General features: G+C 51.6%; 1 protein-coding gene and 1 long non-coding RNA gene across 2 annotated transcripts in view; both read right to left on the bottom strand.

Annotated features, from left to right (window-relative positions):
- Window positions 1–8,068, bottom strand: part of LOC123287859 (uncharacterized) — a 54,988-nt gene extending 46,920 nt beyond the window's left edge. Inside the window, exons 1-2 of the mRNA XM_070491460.1 lie at window positions 7,936–8,068; window positions 4,872–5,262 (exon numbers count right to left, since the gene is read on the bottom strand). Coding sequence (XP_070347561.1) covers window positions 4,872–5,262; window positions 7,936–8,068 — 524 coding nt within the window. The remainder of the gene's footprint in view (window positions 1–4,871; window positions 5,263–7,935) is intronic.
- Window positions 8,069–10,993: 2,925 nt separating this feature from the next.
- Window positions 10,994–16,545, bottom strand: LOC106848171 (uncharacterized). Its single transcript, XR_006520645.2, has 4 exons — window positions 14,033–16,545; window positions 13,315–13,456; window positions 12,838–12,923; window positions 10,994–11,193 (listed from the first exon to the last, which is right to left on the bottom strand). It is a non-coding gene; the product is annotated as an uncharacterized lncRNA (long non-coding RNA).
- Between the last annotated feature and the right edge of the window lie 1,378 nt (window positions 16,546–17,923).

Here is a 17,923-nt window from a genome sequence, read left to right as displayed (position 1 = left end):
CAGACTTCCCACCAAGCCTCCACAGATACTCCCTGGATGGGAGAGGTAGGAGTGTCTCCTTATTGATGCAAATATGCCTACACTGACTCCAGGAGAGCAGGGCAGCTCATTACCACATGGCAGTGATAAAGGTCCCCACTCTGCTCTTGGCCTGCTCTGTGTCTACCTCTGTGGGTATGTGGAGGAGCACCCACCCCTTCACTGCTGGGTGGAGAGTGGAAATCCAGCACCCACAAGCTCTCTACTGATGCCACAGGGAGAGGGCTGCATTACCACCTGACATTCCTCCCACTGAAAGCTGGGGTCTAGGTACCTCCCTCTACCCAGAGCTGACTCTAGTGCTCCTTGTCACTGCCCAATAGCTTGGAAATGACATTGTGTCATGCTTAAAGTTTTGTTTGAAATGACCATGAGACTCTGTCTGGTCACTCAGGTCACTCCCCTGTGGAACCCTCATCTGAATGCCCTAGGACTGCCCTGTTGTGAGGAAGCCCAGGTCACTTGGGGAGGTCTCACGTAGGTCCTCTAGCCAAATCCGGCATCAACTACACACATGGGAGTGAAGTCACCTCCCCTGGATTCCAACCCCTAGTTTTCCAGTCAGGCCCAGCCAGGGGGTCTTCTCTGCTGAGGCCCCAACATGATAGAGTAGAAAGAAGCTGTCCCCACTACATCTTGTCTGAATTCCTATCTTGTGTCCATGAGCAAAATTAAGTGGTGTTTTTATGCCAATATTTTGGGGAAATTTAAAAATTTTTTCCTTGTTGATTTGTTTCGTACAGTAATAGCAATAAGAATAATGCTCTCATAGAAAACTCAAAATGTACAAAAGTGTGTGTATTAAAATCTGAGTTTCCTCCTTCCTTCCTGACAGCTTTCCAGTTTCTGCCACTGGAAGAAACATGGTTAAATTTCCAATTTACTTCTGGATTTATTAATTGAACAATCATTAGCACCGACTCTGTAACAGGCATTTTTCTAAGGGCTTCACAACACTGCCACCATGGTCATCCCCACAGGAGGTGACCTAGTGTGGACTGGGCCCTGACAGGGCAGAGGAGGGGAGGACCAGAGAAGGGATTGGAGGGTACACATTTATTCCTCTCTGACCTCACCTGATTGTAGTTACCTGGAAATCAGCCTGTCTCCTTGGTGGATGGGCTGCCATTTAGGGGACTTCTTCAGGGGTCAGCAGACAGCTCTAGGTCTGAGACATTTCTGTCCCTGTCCCTTTGGAGCCTCATGTTCTCACTCCCAGTGAGTCTGGCTGTGGCCACCTCACAGCGATGCTGTCGTAGAGGAGCTTGCACAGGTGGAGTGCTGGGCTGCGGGCCTGGCACCAGTCACTGTGAGATGCTGCGTCTGATGCTGCGCTCGGTTAGTGCTGTACCTGGAACCCCCACCCCCAGCATGGCCAGGGTTTGCAGACATCCCATCACAGGCTCCTTAGTTTCCAAAGTGACGTCACAGCTGCCCCAAATCTCTTACAGGACTCCAGCCCCAGAGCAAAGGTGGGGGCCCTTCACCCACATCTGCATCCTCTGATCTTTCTGTGCCTTTCCTGAGTCAGGGTGGGGGAAATCCCTCTTCTACCCTTCTTGTGTTCTTATGGCCGGACTAACAGTAAAATTGACACAAGACCAGACTAACAAGAGAAATCCCAGTTTAATATGTACATATTGGAGATCACAGAGAAATGATGCTCAGAGAGTGAACAAAGCAGGCAGTAGGTATATATTTTATACAGTGAAGCAATACATTTGTGAGGAATGACAGGACAAAGAAACTTAGATTTGGGCCTGTAATTGTGAGGTGTTTCAGCAGAGTTCAGCCTTTGGGGGGGCATCAGCAGGTCTATGTTGCTTCTCAGCCCGAATCCACAGCTCTGGAGCTCAGGACGCGGGGAGCGCACCCTCTACCTGGGGATGTGTGCCCTGGTTTCAGGGGAAACAGAACAGGAGGGCCAGGATGCCCTTTGTGCTTCTCAGGTAACTTTCATTCAAAGGAATGAATATGCTTGTGGGGTGTTCAGGGGCAGCCTGTTCTGGGCCCTGAGACCTGGATTCTGTTTACAGAACAATCTGAGATGAGCACTGAAAGAGGATGCAGCCTGAACCCTGAGTCCCCACAAAGACCCTGAGAGCTCAGAGTCTCAAGGAAGCACAGGGCAGAGATGCAAGGTTCCCCAAAGCGTAGGACCGCCACGGTGCACCACCCCAGGGCCAGGCCAGCACACCGTGTGCTGCGGGGACACTCTGTCACTTTCTGAGGCAGTTAGAACAGAAGCGGAGTGATCTACGATTTAATGAAAGGTTCTGGATTCTTTCCCCTGGAACTATGAACTTGGGTCCCAGTGATGAGCCTTGGAGACACAGTCAGGGATCCTGAAATCATATGTCATCTTCTGTAAAGAGCCCTCTGGGCCTTGATTCTCCTATGATGGGATACAGGTCACAGGGTCCTTCACTTGGGGGAGGTGATGCTCAGAAACAATCACTCAGGTGCACATTGCAGGTGTCGGCACAGGCCCAGCTGCAGAAGCACCAGCCCCAGGCCTGCTGTGCCCACGCTCTGCCACAAGGAGATATAGCTGCAAATTCTTTAGGTTTTCTTTAATTTCTTGCAGGAACGTTTCCTAGTTTCCAGTGTACAACACTTTCTATTTGTTCTCATATTTTCCCTCATTAATATGTATTTTTATGCTGTCATAAATGGTACTGATTTTTATTTTCAATGTTGAGTGGCTGATTGCTAGTATGTAGAACACAGTTCCATTCTGCGTGCTGTACTGTTTCCAGAAGCCCAGACTGAAACACTCAGACCAGAAGCACCTCTGAGTGTCTCCTAGATGCTGAGCTTGGTGTGACCAGATTCGCCCTACCCTCGTCTCCTCCACTGTCTCCACTGAGAGACTGTGTCTCTGATCAAGGGCTTTCTGCTTGTGAAACACGAACCAGGTGAGACACTAGCGGATCCACTCATCTGAGGAAGTCAGGTGCTGGCTGAGGAAGTGGCAACAGCAGTCACCCCCTGAGCTAGACGTGGGGGAGCCAGTGCAGGGTGGCTGCTCCAGGCCAGGAGGGTGGAGGGAGCTTTGTGTCTCACTCTCCATGGGGCTGTGACCTGAGTCAGTATTGGAGTAGCTGAGGCATGTGTCACAGTAATGTCACCCTCTTCAGGCTGCAGCCCAGAGAAATAAAATATCTGAGTCAGTGGAGGCAACTTTGGATCCAGAGAGGTGGCTGGGGAGCCTGGAACCCTGATTCTTACCTGAGTCTGACTTGAAACTCAGGAGATACTGGGGAGGGCTCCCTCCTTCTGCTGCTATGAGCTCATCCAGAAGCCCCCACCACTGAGAACACTGCTCAGGATGCAGATGAGTCTGGCTGATGTTCCCAGAGGTGCAGAGAGGGAGGACACTGAGTCAGCAAAGGCGGGGAGATGGGACCTGGAGACAGACAGACAGGAGTGATGGGGAGGGAACAGGGAGAAGATGCTGGGGTTCTGAGTCCAAGGGGCTGACATCTAGTCAGAGCTGGCTGGGTCGCTGAGGTCTGTCCCTGTTTGTGCAGTGAGAGAGGAGCAGAGGAGGAGAGAGGTCAAGGCCATGGGGACACAGCCATCCTGAGTGCCAAGCTGGGGCTGGATGGCCCAGACCTCTTCTATCTTCTCCAGAGGCCTGAAAGATGAGAAGCTGCTCACATAGACTTTCCCTTACTGGAGAATCTGCTCCATCCTGAGCATTAACTGAAGTCTGAGCTGGGCTCTGTAGACAGACTAGAGTCTGAGGGTGAGACCCAGAGTTTGCTGTGGAAGGGACCAGGCAGGAAGCAGCTGCTGGAACCCTACACAGCCCTGTGAGCAGGAGACTCTGCCCAGCCCAGACAGGACACAGCTGCAGGGTCCCCATCAGCACAGGAGGCTCCAACGCCCCAGCCCTGGGGAGTTTGTGGGATTACACAGCAGGGGGCACCCACTGTGCAGACCCTGGGGAGATCAACAGTGCCCCCTTCTGTTCCCTAGTCAAACTTCAGTCTCTCAGCAGAAGTGATGTTGGGGGAGACTCGCCTGAAACCTGGTCACTGTCACCACAAACATTCCTGGGGCTTGCTGTGAGCGAAGTAATGGATATTATCTGATTGTCCAATTTATCAGAGAGCAAACACCTTCCCAAGTCAATAAATGATTTTAAAATCTACCACAGTCAATATTGAAGTTTAGAGAAGACTTTAAATTACACTATTAAAAAGGTAACACTTTTTCATGGTTAAGTAAGTGATACTCAAAATCACAAGGACTGAAATGCTTGAGAAATAGATATCAGGGAGCATGAACTATCTCTGGCAGCATTAAAAAATGAACTTTCCCAAGTGCATTTTGCCTTCATGATCTTCATTGTGCAATGATGATGAGCATCTGGCCTGTGAAACAGAACAGCAAATGTGCTGTGGATTCAGCTTATGTATATGAAGAAATGTTGAACATTAATTTGGTCTCTAACATCAAACTAATGCATGAGAGTAGGCCTGTTAACGCTCTGTGAGTCAGAAGAGTCTCACAGTCATGGTTGGGTCTCCGAGTCTCACTGTCGGTTGATGTATTTTGGAGCTGAACCTCCCTCCATCATCACAGGCAGAAAGGGAGAGAGGAAGGAAAGTCTTGGAGGAGTCACCCTAGAGGGATGGACACAGCCTGGGAGAACCTGGAAGGGGCACATGGAGATGAACCTCTGGATAGGAGGATGGGGGCATGGGCCTCCCTCCCAATGATGGTGTTACCGTCTCCACCTTCTCACTTGCTCTCCTGCCTCCGAGGGCTGAGCCGTTCTGAGCATAGGAGGAGGTTTTGGTTGCACTTCCCCATGGGTTTACATCACTGTGGAAACACCACGATCCACATACAGATCACAGTAATAGTTGGCATGTTTTGGTCTCGGTTCCCCATGGGTCCGGAGCACTGTGTTATTGCTGATGCTATCGTCCCATGCTGAACAGTAATAATCAGCCTCATCCTCAGGCTGGAGCCCAGAGATGGTCAGATAGGCCGTGTTGCCGGACTTGGAGCCAGAGAACCGAGCTGGAATCCCTGAGGGACGAGAACTTCTGAGCGTCACAGTTTTGGGGGCACCGTGAGAAATTTGGTACCAGCCCACATCAAATATTCCAACGTTGTTGCTATTTCCAGCACAGGAGAGGGTGACTTTCTGTCCCACAGACCCAGACACTGAGGCTTCCTGTGTCAGCCCAGACTGCGCCCAGGACCCTGGAACAGAGGAGGTAGAGACACGGAGAGTTGAGACTGGGGTTATTGCCCGCAGCATGTGCACAAAATTATGGTTAAAGAGCAGCCAAATTGTCCCCCATAATCACTTCTCCTGCTTTCCAAAGCCAGTCACCTGAGCAGTGAGTGAGGAGGGCGAGGAGGAGAGGGGTCCAGGCCACGGTGGAGACACCCAGGCTCTGCTTCAGAGCCTCAGGAGTGAGGGAACTGCAGAGTCCTCTTATCTCTTCCCTCAGGAGAGCAGAGAGGGCCCCTTCATGCAAACCACCCCCTTCCCCTGGAGTGCCTGGGCCCACATTTGGTGGAAGCTGAGTATGGGTGGGGCTGGGGAGCCTCTCCTAGGGCCCTGGGAGCTCCCAGCTGCTGGACCCCAGTGAGCACAGAGCAGATGCACAAGGCAGGGCTCCAGGCTCTGGGTTCCCAGCTGAGATCACCCCACAGACCCTCCGGACAGGCCCACAGCACCCCCTGCTGTCTCAGAGCCCAGATTCACCTGTGACTGGGATGGATACCCCAGGGCTGAGCAAGGAGAGAGAGAGACTCTGGACTCAGCCCTGCCTCGCACCCCACCCATCCTCACACAGGGGCCGGGGCTTCTCGTCCCCAGGGGGCTCCTTGCTGTGCTGCAGGTGTCACCGCATCTTTTCCTTACTTCAAAAATATGGCCTCTTCAGTATAAAGTCACCCTTCTGCCCCTTCCACCGTTAGTTAATTATGTGTTGGGGCCATGGGTGACTGACCCCTCAGAGAGACCATGTCCTGCAGCCAGTGAGCAGAGGGCAGAGGGCAGAGGGCTTTAACCCTCCTCCACACCCTCTCTGTGGGGGGCCTGAGGTGACCAGTTCCTCTCTCCCTCATCACAGGTCACTTCCAGCCATGGCAGGCCAGTCTCCATAACCTTCTTTACTTGTCCCCACCTTTACCCTCAGTGGGGCAGGGGTCCATTAATAACTACACTCAAGGAATTCTTCCAGAAGAACCTTTATTATTTAGGAGAGAGACCTGCTTCTCCTGTTGCTCGTCCACCCTGGGGAAGATGATCAGGGACATCAGTCCCCCCAGGAAGCAGCCAGGAACCCACAGCCCTGAGGGTGGACAGCAGGGTGAATGGGTCTCCCACACACGATGCGGGCTGTGCATTAGGACAGGGCTGGACCTCCGGGGAAGTGCAGAAGGGCTGAACCTGCAAGCAAACGGGTGAGGAAGGTGGCACAGATGTCCCCAGATTTCTTGTCTAAATCCTCTACTCTCAGCCCATGCATCATTTATTCCTACTCTACAGATCCTTCTGTGGCACTGCCATGTGTTAGATATTACCCTACATGCTTTATGAACATTAACAAAGTTATTTCTCCCAGTGAGCAGATCCACAAGTGTAGCTACAATGGCTTTAATAAACTTCAGTCGATTACATACATATATTTCTAGCCAAGCGCTTGCTTCTTGACCTCAGTCCTCTACACTCTATTCCTGCAAGGACTTACTGTGTCCGACTGACTGAGTCACAGAAAACATCTGCTCAACTTCTCCACCGCTGAGTCAGACTAAAAGCCAAAGGATGCCCGTGGCCTTAACAGTGTTGTTTCACTACTGTGGCACTCAAACCCGGGAGAGTGCTGAGACTTAGTAGTAGCCAGTCCAAAAGTAATTTTGAATGAAAACGTAAATGAGTCAACAAAAAAGACAAAAATGCCTCTCCCCTCCCCCACACAGGGTGAAGCATGGATAGAGACACTATGCCGGACCTCTTTTATCTGTGCTCTAATCGACTGTCCACATCCCCAGCTGTGTACATGAGTCATCCTAGAGACATCCACGCACCTCTCTCATGCATCCCAGCAACCCCCCAGCCTGCGGATCCTTCAACACAAAGACCCCCAGGGTCAGGCCCCTAGCTGAGTGGTTAAGTTTGTGCCCTCCACTTCAGCAGCACAGGGTTTCACGGGTTCAGATCCTGGGTGTGTAAATGGCTCCGCTCATCAGGCAATGCTGAGGCAGCGTCCTACATAGCACAACCAGAGGCACTCACAACTAGAATGTACAACTATGGACTGGGGGCACTTTGGTGAGAAGGAGAAAAAAAAAGTCAATATTGGCAACAGATGTTAGCTCAGGCGCCAATCTTTAAAAAAAACAGCTCTAAATTCTGATGAATCTTCTTTGCCGGTGGAGGCAGCCTCTCCAACCCCTGTGGAAACAGCCTCGTGAGGAGTCCCCTGTGATCAGCTTGGGAAGCAGGAGAAGCCTTGTGCCAGATTTCCAGAGCACTCTGTGATACGCAGGTCCCACCCAAAGGTGCACAGCAGCATCCCTGTGCCCCTTTCTGGGGCATCCACGAAGGTCAGTGATGAGGGGAAATCTTTCCAGTGAGCAGGACTTCCAGCAGCACTCCTGGCTGCTCACTTTGCTTGGAATAGGAAATGTGATCCGTGAGTGGGATCACGCACTGACACATGGGCTGTGGACAACTGCTTGGCCTGATGGTCAGGTCCCTGGAAGCAATACCGTTGGAAAACTGCTGACCAAGAAAATGCAGACAGGTCTCTCTGAATGGGCAAAAAATGCGCAGAGATTTGTATCACATGTGAATGCTCCCCAAAGGGTGACCTTGGCACAGGAGGATTTTAATCAAATGGATGGCCTGTTTGTGGATACCAATCAGCCTCTTCCCCAGCAGCCCTGGCATCACCCAATGAGCTACGAGCAAAGGGGTCCTGGTGGCAGGGATGGACGCGGTGGCAGGGAAGGACGTGGTGGCAGGGATGAACGCGGTGCCAGGGATGGACATTTTGCATGGGCTCAGCATCATGGACTTCCACTCACAGAGACTGATTTGGCTCCGGCCACTGCTGGGCACCCACTCTGCTGGCAGCGGAGACCCACACTGAGTGACTCACACAGCAAGCATCGCCACAGCCATCAGTCAGCTGCCTGGGGTCAGGGTAATGACACTGGACTGCATCCAACATGGAAGAGGTAGTGTGCTGTTCTACCTGAACAGACACTCACTGTGAATATGGACTTGGCTTCCCTGAATACAACATTTCTGCGAAAACTACCGTTAGTGAGCTCAGAATCTCTTTCCCACAGTTATGGTTTCCACATAGCCTTGCTTCTGATCAAGGAACTCAGTTCATAGCAAATGATGTGAGACAATGGGCCCATGCTCATGGAATTCACTTGGCTTATCATTTTTAACTGTCTATTCACTTGTCCATTCACTTGTCCATCCTGAAGCAGCTGGCTTGGCAGAATGGTGCAGTGGCCTTTTGAATTCCCAGTACAGTGTTTGCGAGGGGACGATCCCTTGTAGGGCTGGGGCATGGCTTTTCAGGAGGCTTTAAATGCACTGAATCGTTAATTGACATGTGATGCCCTCTCTCCCACATCCGGTATTCAGAGTTCCAGGAATCAAGGAGTGGAAATGGCAATGACATAACTATTACCCCTAGTGACCCACTAGCCAAGTGTTTAACCTCTGTCCCCTTGACCTTATGTTCTGTTGGCCTAAAGCTCTTAGTTCCAAAGGGATATATGCTGCCACCAGGAGACACAACAATGATCTCATTGAACTGGAAGTTAAGACTGACAACTAGCCACTGTGGGCTCCTCGTGCCTCTAAATCAACAGGATAAGAAGGAAATCACTGTGCTGGATGGGGTGACTTCTCCTGACTGCCTTACCAAGGAGAAATTAGACCATTATTTCACAGTGAGGTAAGGAAGAGGGTGTCTATAACACAGAAGACCCCTTAGGGTGTCTCCTACAATTGCCATGCCCTGGGATTAATGTCACTGGAAAATGACAACAACTCAATTCAGGCAGGTCTACTGATTGTCCGTACCTTTCAGGAATGAAGGATTGGGCCATCGCAGTGACATCTAGGAGGTCACACTGTCTGACCTGGAGCCAGAGAATCTCTCAGAGACCCCTGACAGCAAGCTGTTACTCCTGTGGATCAGGAGTTTGGGGACATGGCCCAGGAGCTGCTGCAGCCATGCTGCTCTCTGTTGGCCAACACTGTTGCTGTTTACCATGCAGGTGAGTGTGCCTGTCTATCCCAGGGACTTGGGCCCTGAGGGTGGCTGAGTCAGTCCCATCTGGACCCAGAATCAATAGCGGGAGACACAGGGAGAACAGTGAGCTGAGTGAGTGAGGGGGAAGCAGAGGTGAGCTGAGGCTCCCCAGAGTCTTGCACTCAGGAGAGGCCCCCAGCACCTGTGCAAAGTGAGGAGGCAGATGGGGAAAGGGGCCCAATGCACCATGCAGGTGCTCAAGAGCTCCCCTCCCAAGACCCCTTCAGGGACTCTTGGGTCCCCCATATCTCTTTCATTATCTAAAAGACCCAACAGGGGAGGAGTTCCTACATTCAAATGTGTGTGGGTCCCTGACCCCCTGTAGCACCCCTCAGCTCTAGGCACAGTCTCTGTTGCCTGGAGGAAGAGGAGGAGGAAGAGAATTGCACCCTCCCAGGCCCCAGGTGGTGAGAGAGCCTGGCCCTTCATGGCCCAGGGTCCCGGAGGTCCTGACTGCTGCAGTCTCATCACAGCACAGCTCAGTGAACTCACTGCTCACTTCCCTCTGGCCTGCGAGACTTTCCCAGGTGGCAGGGCCAGGCAGACTCACCTCTGAGATAGCCCCACGGTGCCCCCTGCTGGCCACATGTCCTTGCAACCTGAGTGTCCTGCAGGTCTGCACTCGATGGTGCAGTTGCTTCGGGAAAATTCCTTGCAGGTATTCAAACAGTGACACCAAGAGTTACCATGTGACCCAGCAATTCCACTCCTGGGTACAGACCCAAAAGAAATGAAAGCAGATCTCCACACAAAACCTTGTACGTGAATGCTCATAGCAGACAAATACATAATAGCCAAAAAGTGGACACAACCCAAATGTCCATCAGCTGAGGAATAAACAGACTGTGCTGCAGCCACACGATGGAATGCCATTCAGCATCGAAAAGAAATGGAGGGCTCACACATGCAGCAACATGGGTGGACCCTGAAGCCGTCATGCTGAGTGAAAGAAGCCAGACTCAAAAGGCCACACATCGTATGATTCCATTTATAGGCAATGTTCAAAATAGGCCAATCCACAGAAACAGAATATGAATTTCTGTTTGCCTAGGCCTGAGGGCTTAGCAGAAATGGGACTGTCTCCAAACGAGTAGAGTGTTTCTTCTGGAGCAGTGATGGAAAGCTTCCAAAATCGATTGTGGTGACATTGCACAATTCTGTGAGAATATTAAAAACACTGATTTACACACCTTAAAGTGTGACTCGTATTACATGTGAACTATATCTCACTGACGCTGTAATGATGACTAAAGACTGCACGGTGAATCAGCAACACAGAAAACATCCCCCAGAAGGGAGGACAGAGTCTCGTTCACTCACTTTAAAGGGTCCCAACCAGGGCAATGAAAACACAGAGGAATTCCAGTAGCGAATGTTCTAGGTACTAGGACATCCTGAAACATCCATGAGGATTTCTATGTTTTAATTTTTTTAAAAAAGGCACCTAAAGTTTAAAAAAACATATTCACAAGTGTCATAAAAGAATCATCGTAGCTCAGGGGGAGGAGAACACAGGGAACCATCAAATGGAAAAGAAGTGGAAGAGTTCGGATCATGTGGATCTGCACCCCAAACATGAATGTGGACCCGCGTTTATTACTGCTCCACCCCAGAGAGACGTCAAACAGCCCAATTAATGAGATCTCTTTCAAAAGCATCAGTTTATGACAAAACAAAATATTAGGAAATAAATATTTTGCAATCATGAATTGAATCTTCCAGATTCCAAGATTTATAACTAAAAACTCCTGAAGGTTCCATTTCATAGGCATTGAAGTGACTTTCCTCCTCGTCGTTGTAGTGGATTCCAGAAGTGACAGATGCCTTCAGGATCAAACTGAAAAGAGTCCAACAGTGTGTGTAAAAGGCTGTTCTCGAAGCTGAGTCTGACCCTAAACTCTATATAAGATCAGAGACATGAACAAAGAGCAGCACAACCAGCAGGCAGAGCAACAAGGAACTGTGGAAAATTCAGCTCTGTGTGCCGGGATATTTCAGGGCACGTGTCTATTAAAATTCATCAGGCTTTAACGCACCTTTCACGGTTAAACAAAAACAAATACAAAGACATTCTGGATTTGTCCAGGCGTGTGCCTGTTCCTGATACCAGCCTTTGGTGTCCCTTTAGTTCACATGACTATCACCGATCACAGTATGCACCCCTGGGTGAAGACACCGCTCACCAGGGCCAAGGTGACTGAGGCACTGGTGCCATGGAAGTCTGGGCTACTTAGCCAGGGGACACCTCCTACCTCCGCCTCCTCCACTTCTGTCCTGGGCAGTCAGGAGAACCCCACCCCACCCTAGGGGCTCTCAGATGGCTGTCATGACGTGGTCAAGGTTTTAATGACATTGTGGGCATAGGGTTGCCAGGTAATGAATGCACAATGAAGCTGCCCTCTATCTGTATTATGATCATATCAAGGGACATTACTCACACTAAAAAGGAAAGACATTGTTTATAGAATAAAGGACAGACTATCCTAGGACAGACCATTTGCCAAGCTTCCCCTGACGTGTGTGTACATAACACATAAATCGCATTCACCCACCTTTCTAAGGGGTTTCCTCATCTCTAAATGCAGATGATGATAAACTTCCCTCCCAGGGGTGTGGCGAGAAGGAAGCACAGGGAAAGTGTGGATCCAGCCCCAGAACAGAGTGAGAGGGAAGACATGTCAGCTGCTGGATTCTCACACACGCCTCCTCCTGGCCTTGATCTGCTCACTGCCCTCCATCAGGGAAGACTGCACAGGCCAGCCTGGAGAACCAGACCCAGGTGAGAACACCAGGTCACAAGGAAGAGGCCTGGCCCTGAGTCTGCCACCAGGGGCCCCACAGCTTCATTTGTACAAGACAGCTCTGGTCCACTCTGCACACCCACCTGAGCGCTGACCTGCTTTATACCAAGCACAGCACTGGGGGCCACGGTCGGGAGCAAGACAGCTCCTGCCCCCCAGGAACGTCAGACCCAGGGAAAGGAGAACCAATGACGGCCTCGGGTAACCAGTGGTCACTGATCTAGTGCTTCTCGTGGAGGTTTAAACAGAAACATAAAGAAGCAAGCCATTTGAAAGACAGTCTACAGAAATTGGAAAAAAAATGAAATCATCTAGCTAAATGAGCATGGAGGTATTATCCGCTTGTCAAAATCTTGGCAGGATGCTCATGAGCTGTGCAGGCTGCTGGCTGAGAGGGTAGTAGAGGCAGCGGAACAAACCACCCTGTGCGGGAACCAAGCGCACTGGCGGGAAATCTCCACCAAGAGCAGGGTTGTCATCACCGCTCCCCCAGATTACCTGTTGCACAATCTGACCCTCACCCAACATCCCCCCTGAGGGTCATTTTCATTGATGGAGACTCACGCGAGCACCATGTGCTTCCAGCTCTGGAAAGCAAGGGGTCAACTGACCCACACATATCAGGACCTGGCCTTGGTCCTGCTACCCTGCAGGTGCCCCAGTGCCAACAGTGAGCCTACCTGGATCTGCCTGAAGTCCACGGTGATGGTAGCAGCAGAGGTGAAACCTTTAATGATGGCACAGGAGACGAAGTCCAGCAGGAACCCTGGCAGCCAAGAGGGAATACTGTGTTGGTCAGAGCTCTGCCTGGTCCCAGAGGACATGGGTGGACATGGTGGGGAAAGGCAGTGTGGATGAGACTGAGGCTGAGGACTGGAATGACATGCCCTGTTTGGGCTGGTTGGAGAGCAGGAAAGGGAGGCTGGGGTCTGAGGCTCTGGGAGCTTCTCCAAGTGTCCTGGCCTCTCAGCAGAATAGGGGAGGGCTGAGGGGTGAGGGTCCCCCTGCCCCTACTACACGCCCACAGGGATAGCCCTTGGAATGCAAAGAAGGAAATGCTGAGGGCAGGGCCATCCTCAGGAGGCAGGGGCCTCGGTACTCTGGGAAGAGCAGAACCACACCTCCCCCACCATGGAATGAAGGCCTGAGAGTCTTACCCAAGCGCAGGGACCCCATGGCTAACTGCATGCAGCCCACAGGAAAGCCAGCAGCACAGCACAGGTGGGCTCAGGGTAACATGCCAGAAGGTGACCAGGAAGAACTACACGAAGCACCCATGAAGGCAGAGTAGAAGCCACACTGTTGGGGAGAGAGTGATGAGCACCCAGGAGGCACTCGGCACACCCATGGTGCCCCTGGTGTAGACATCTGAGCACAGGGGTCTGCGGTGTCCACTGTGTACTTGGGGCACACGAGCGCACACAGGCAGGGTAACCACTCACCCTCGATCATCCATGAGTGTGACCTGCTGTGATGAGGGGACCTCTTTTCTACCTGCACCCAAGTGGGGCCACAGGTACCACCTGTGGGAGCACAAAGACCTGCGTGTTTCTGTGTGAGTCTGCGAGTCTGAGAAATAATGCTTAAAGCTACAGTGAGTCATCCTGCTGGCCCCATCACACAACCCAGAACTGCCCTGATACCTGTGTGTGACAAGTGTGACAAGAGAAGTTATAAGGGTGCGCGTCTCCCCAAAGGCAGTCACATGCTCTAGACTGTAAACCAAGGCTTCTTGGTTCCCATGGGGCTGGAGCCCTGGGTGCCCTGCTGTCTGGAGGGGATACTGTGCATTTCTACTCTGCTTCTGGGCAGGTGATGAGGCCTAGTGTGGGGTCAGGGCGGGGATGTGGCCAGCAGCAGGGGCAGACATCTCACCTGGGGCAGGAGTCAGGTCACCTCAGCACAGGCCAGCGCGTGGGGAATGACCTTGAGCCCCACTGAAAGTCCAGTGATGAAGTCCATCTTCAGAGTCCAACAGCCAGGCCAGGATGGGCAGCCTCCTCTGCATGGCCGCAGGGGGGCAGCAGTGGTCTTGCAGGGCCATGCTGGAGCCTGAGGGCCTGGCCTCACTCAGCGTGGGATGGAGCAGGGGCAACACAGACCAGCAGTGTCTGGGCCTCAGAGGACCCAGCAATAGGGCGGGGATCCAGGGCATCAGGGGAGGCACAATCTGTCTCTCCTCCAGGGGGTCTGAGCTAGATGGCCTACATCCCACCTCCTTGCTGGTCTGAGACAGGAAGCCAGAAACCTGTGCAGAGGGGGCCTCCACCAAAGATGGAGTGTCCCCACACCCCTGCCCCGAATCCCAGAACCCCACTTGCCCAAACCCTAGCTGATGAACAGTTTCTCAATAAGAATCCTAAACACTCAGTTTTTCCTCCAAGGAAAATCTGCTTGCTGCTTTTTTTTTCCTCCCCAGGGAATTTAAGGAGGCACAGTGCAGAGAGAAGCAGGGTCCAGGGGGCTCCCTCCTCTGGCTGGTGTGGGTGGGAGGACTGGAGGCCCTGAGGGCCCGAGGCTTTGCAAAGGCCAGCCATGGAGACTTCCACCCACTAAGGGGACTGCAGCGCTGGAGGGGCTGTCTTCCATTGAGGCCTTGCCTTACCCCCGCCCCCACCTGTGGCATTGGCATCCTAGGGGGCCCCAGGGGTTCTAGTTGGTTCTGGGAAGCTCAAGGCCCCTTGATTAACTCAGAGTGCACAGCATCCATAGGATCCTGGCACCACCTGCCCAGAGTTGGCCCCAGACTGCCCCTCATCCCCGCCCCTGTGAGGCTGCTCTGGGCACAACATGGCCCCCACCCCGAAGCCACTTACGGCGAGTCTAAGGGTGGGACACCACGCTGCCTAAGTGTCTATGGCCTGCGGGCTCCACCAAGTTCGGGGGAGGCGGCAACCTGGGTTGGGACGCAGTGGGTGGGGAGCGGGGTCCACGTGCAAGGCGCCCGCATCCTTGGCCCCTGCGCCGGGCCCCGCATAGGCCTCCCCACGCGGACCCGCTTTTCTCCCGGGAGCTCACCTACCCTTCCCTGGGCCCAACGCCACCCACTGCCGCCGCGGACTCACCAGGAACCGCAGCAGCTGAGGGTCTCCTAACATCACCACATCAGGGTCCACGGGAAGCGCAGTGGTTGAGCGAGGGGCGGGGCCAGGGCGCCTGGGGGCGGGGCCTGACGCGCACGTGTACTCGGGAGGGGCCAGAGCCCCGGGTGCGGGCCTGCGAGGCGCTGTCGGACCCTGAGCTCTGCCGTGCGCATCGGGCGCCTAGCCGGAAAGTGCTGCTGGTCCTCGGTGAGTGCGTCCCCCGCAGGCCCGCTGACGGCCTGAGCGCTGCCTTCCACCGCCGCCTGTTGTTCCGCCAGAAGTGGCCACTCGTCCCTTTACACCAGCGGTTAGTGCTGACCCGAGCGTGCCCTGCAGCCCCACTGCCTTTCCCTCCCCATCTCCCCTCTCTGCTTCTCGGACTTCGTGGTCGGCTCCTTGGAGAGGGAGGCAGGGGCGGCCTCGCCCACCGCGGGGTGTGCAGGGGTGGGCACCAGCATTCAGCCCCCAACTCCTGCCCTCTGCTCTGACCCTGCTCTCCCACAAGTGCCAAGAGCAACCAGAGCTAACCCTGCGGGCCCCCAGCTCAGAAGGCTGGGCGGCTTTCCACAACTCAGGGACCCACAGATCCTGAAGGAGATGCCATAGGAGGGGCTAGTGCCCCAGTCCCCAGAGACCAGCCGGGGTGCCCTGGGGCTCTCATCTGCTCCCCAGTCCTTTTTTCAGACTCCGGAGCGCTGTACTTCAGCTCTCCTTCTCCTGGCTGAAAGGTGCAGCCCCTGACAATGCATCCCCTGGCGGAAACCCCTGGGATGTTTCCAGAGCCCTGCCGTTCAGGAGATTGGCTGCTGATGGGGATGTTTCCAGGGGCAGCAGGGCCCCAAGTGGTGGTGGTAGCAGAGGCAGCGGCAGGTTCAGCCTTAGGAGAAAGGAGGGCCACTGCACGGGGGTGTGCCAGGACCCGCGGTTGCAGGCTGTCTGGTCTGTCTGTCCCAGGAGCCTGTCCCCGTGGCATCTGCACAAATACAATTGTCAAGCCCGAATGCAAGGACACGAACTGTGGTACTCAGGCAGAAAACTCGAACCAAGAAATTCCTGCAAAATAAAAGTGGATACTGGGCATTGCAATAAATCATATCGGGGAGAATTGAAGAGTGTTAGAATTATTCAAAAGATTTAATATCTCTGGTTTCACAACTGCTGCAATGTTGCAAAGTAAATATCCACAAACAGAAATAGTAAAGAAAATTAAAAGATCATTGCAGTCAGCAGAAAACACTTTTTTCACATGAACCTTCAGAAGAACCACGTGTTAATAAGAAAGACAAGTATAAAATTAATATTCCATGTAACCAAAGACACAATGGTAGATGAATAAAAAGGCATTTTGAGTTATATGCAAATGCAGAGCACGCTTTCAGTTATTTATATACCCTCCATAAGTTATGGGAAATGTCAGAGGAAACATTGAAATGCCAAAGTATAAATTTACATTTAAAATTAAATTCAGATGGCATGAAATTGATTTGTTTGAAGGGTTAAATCTTCTTAGAAAAATTTTTCCACAAGGATCATCAGCTCTAGGTGTAATAAAATTTGTATTTTGAAATAATTTATCAGAAATCCCTTCAATGTTGTCATAGCCTATAAAACACTCTTCATGGCTCCACGAGTGTTTATACCAACACAGACTCTTCTCCTCAGCATAAGTGAACGTGATCTGCAATCTTGCATCTGCCAAAAATAACAGATACCTCTTTCAACTGTATCAATTTAAAATAAAAGTTACTAACTTTATATATTTTCATGACATAATAAAGGAATTTGCATAAGTGAGACAAAAATCTTATGATCTGTTTCAACATATTGAGAAAGTGTCATGTACTGTATATGTTATATAAAGTAAGACTGATAAGATTGCCTTGTAATGTGTAAATTTATGTTATTCATGTCTTTTTCAGTCCTGTTATGTTTTATAAGTAATAAGATATTTTAAAGGAAAATGCTTCCTATTTTGGTACCTTTAACTGCGTATTTCCCCCTGCTTCCTGCATAAGGGGTTCTGAATGTTCATTTTTCAATGGGCCCCACAAAATATGCAGTCAGCCCTACAGCTGTGTGAAAGGTTTCCAGCCCCCCTGCATGACAGCTCTAGTGAGGGGACAAGGCATGTAGCCAGCAGAGGGGCCTTGGGTCCAGCTACACACAGCGACACAGGTTGAGACTGTTCAAACTATTTAGAAGGACTTTAATCAGAGTAGGATTCAAACTGAGTCTCTTGGCCAGTACAAAGTTGTGTTTTGGGCCATGATTTTAAAGCATAAATACTAACTAAAAGCTGAACATTGTCTTCTTAAGAGCTCAGAATCATAGTCCTTGTGATGAGGATTTTTAGGCTGCTTAATTTTAAAACAGTTTATGTTCAGGATTTTTAGGCTGGTTACTTTTAAAACTACAGATAAGAAGCAGGCTCCGAGGAGTGGAATTTGTTTGCCCTTTGATCAGAGACAATTGCATTTGTGAAGGAAATCTCCATGCCTCCCTCTCTGCGCCAGGAGGAAGGGGGGATGGCTTTATCTCTGGAAACTCTTAATGGGGAAGGCAAGAACTTAAGTTGTTTACTGTCTGGCAACCTCATGTAACTAACCCCCCACCCCAAAATCCTCCTTTGTCTTTAGCTGAAGATAATATTTGAGCGGTGACTTCTGCCATTTACTCAATCCGG

Source organism: Equus asinus, chromosome 20, assembly GCF_041296235.1.
Source record: "Equus asinus isolate D_3611 breed Donkey chromosome 20, EquAss-T2T_v2, whole genome shotgun sequence".
In the NCBI taxonomy this organism is placed as follows: Eukaryota; Metazoa; Chordata; class Mammalia; order Perissodactyla; family Equidae; genus Equus; species Equus asinus.
This window is presented reverse-complemented; position numbering and strand designations above follow the sequence as displayed.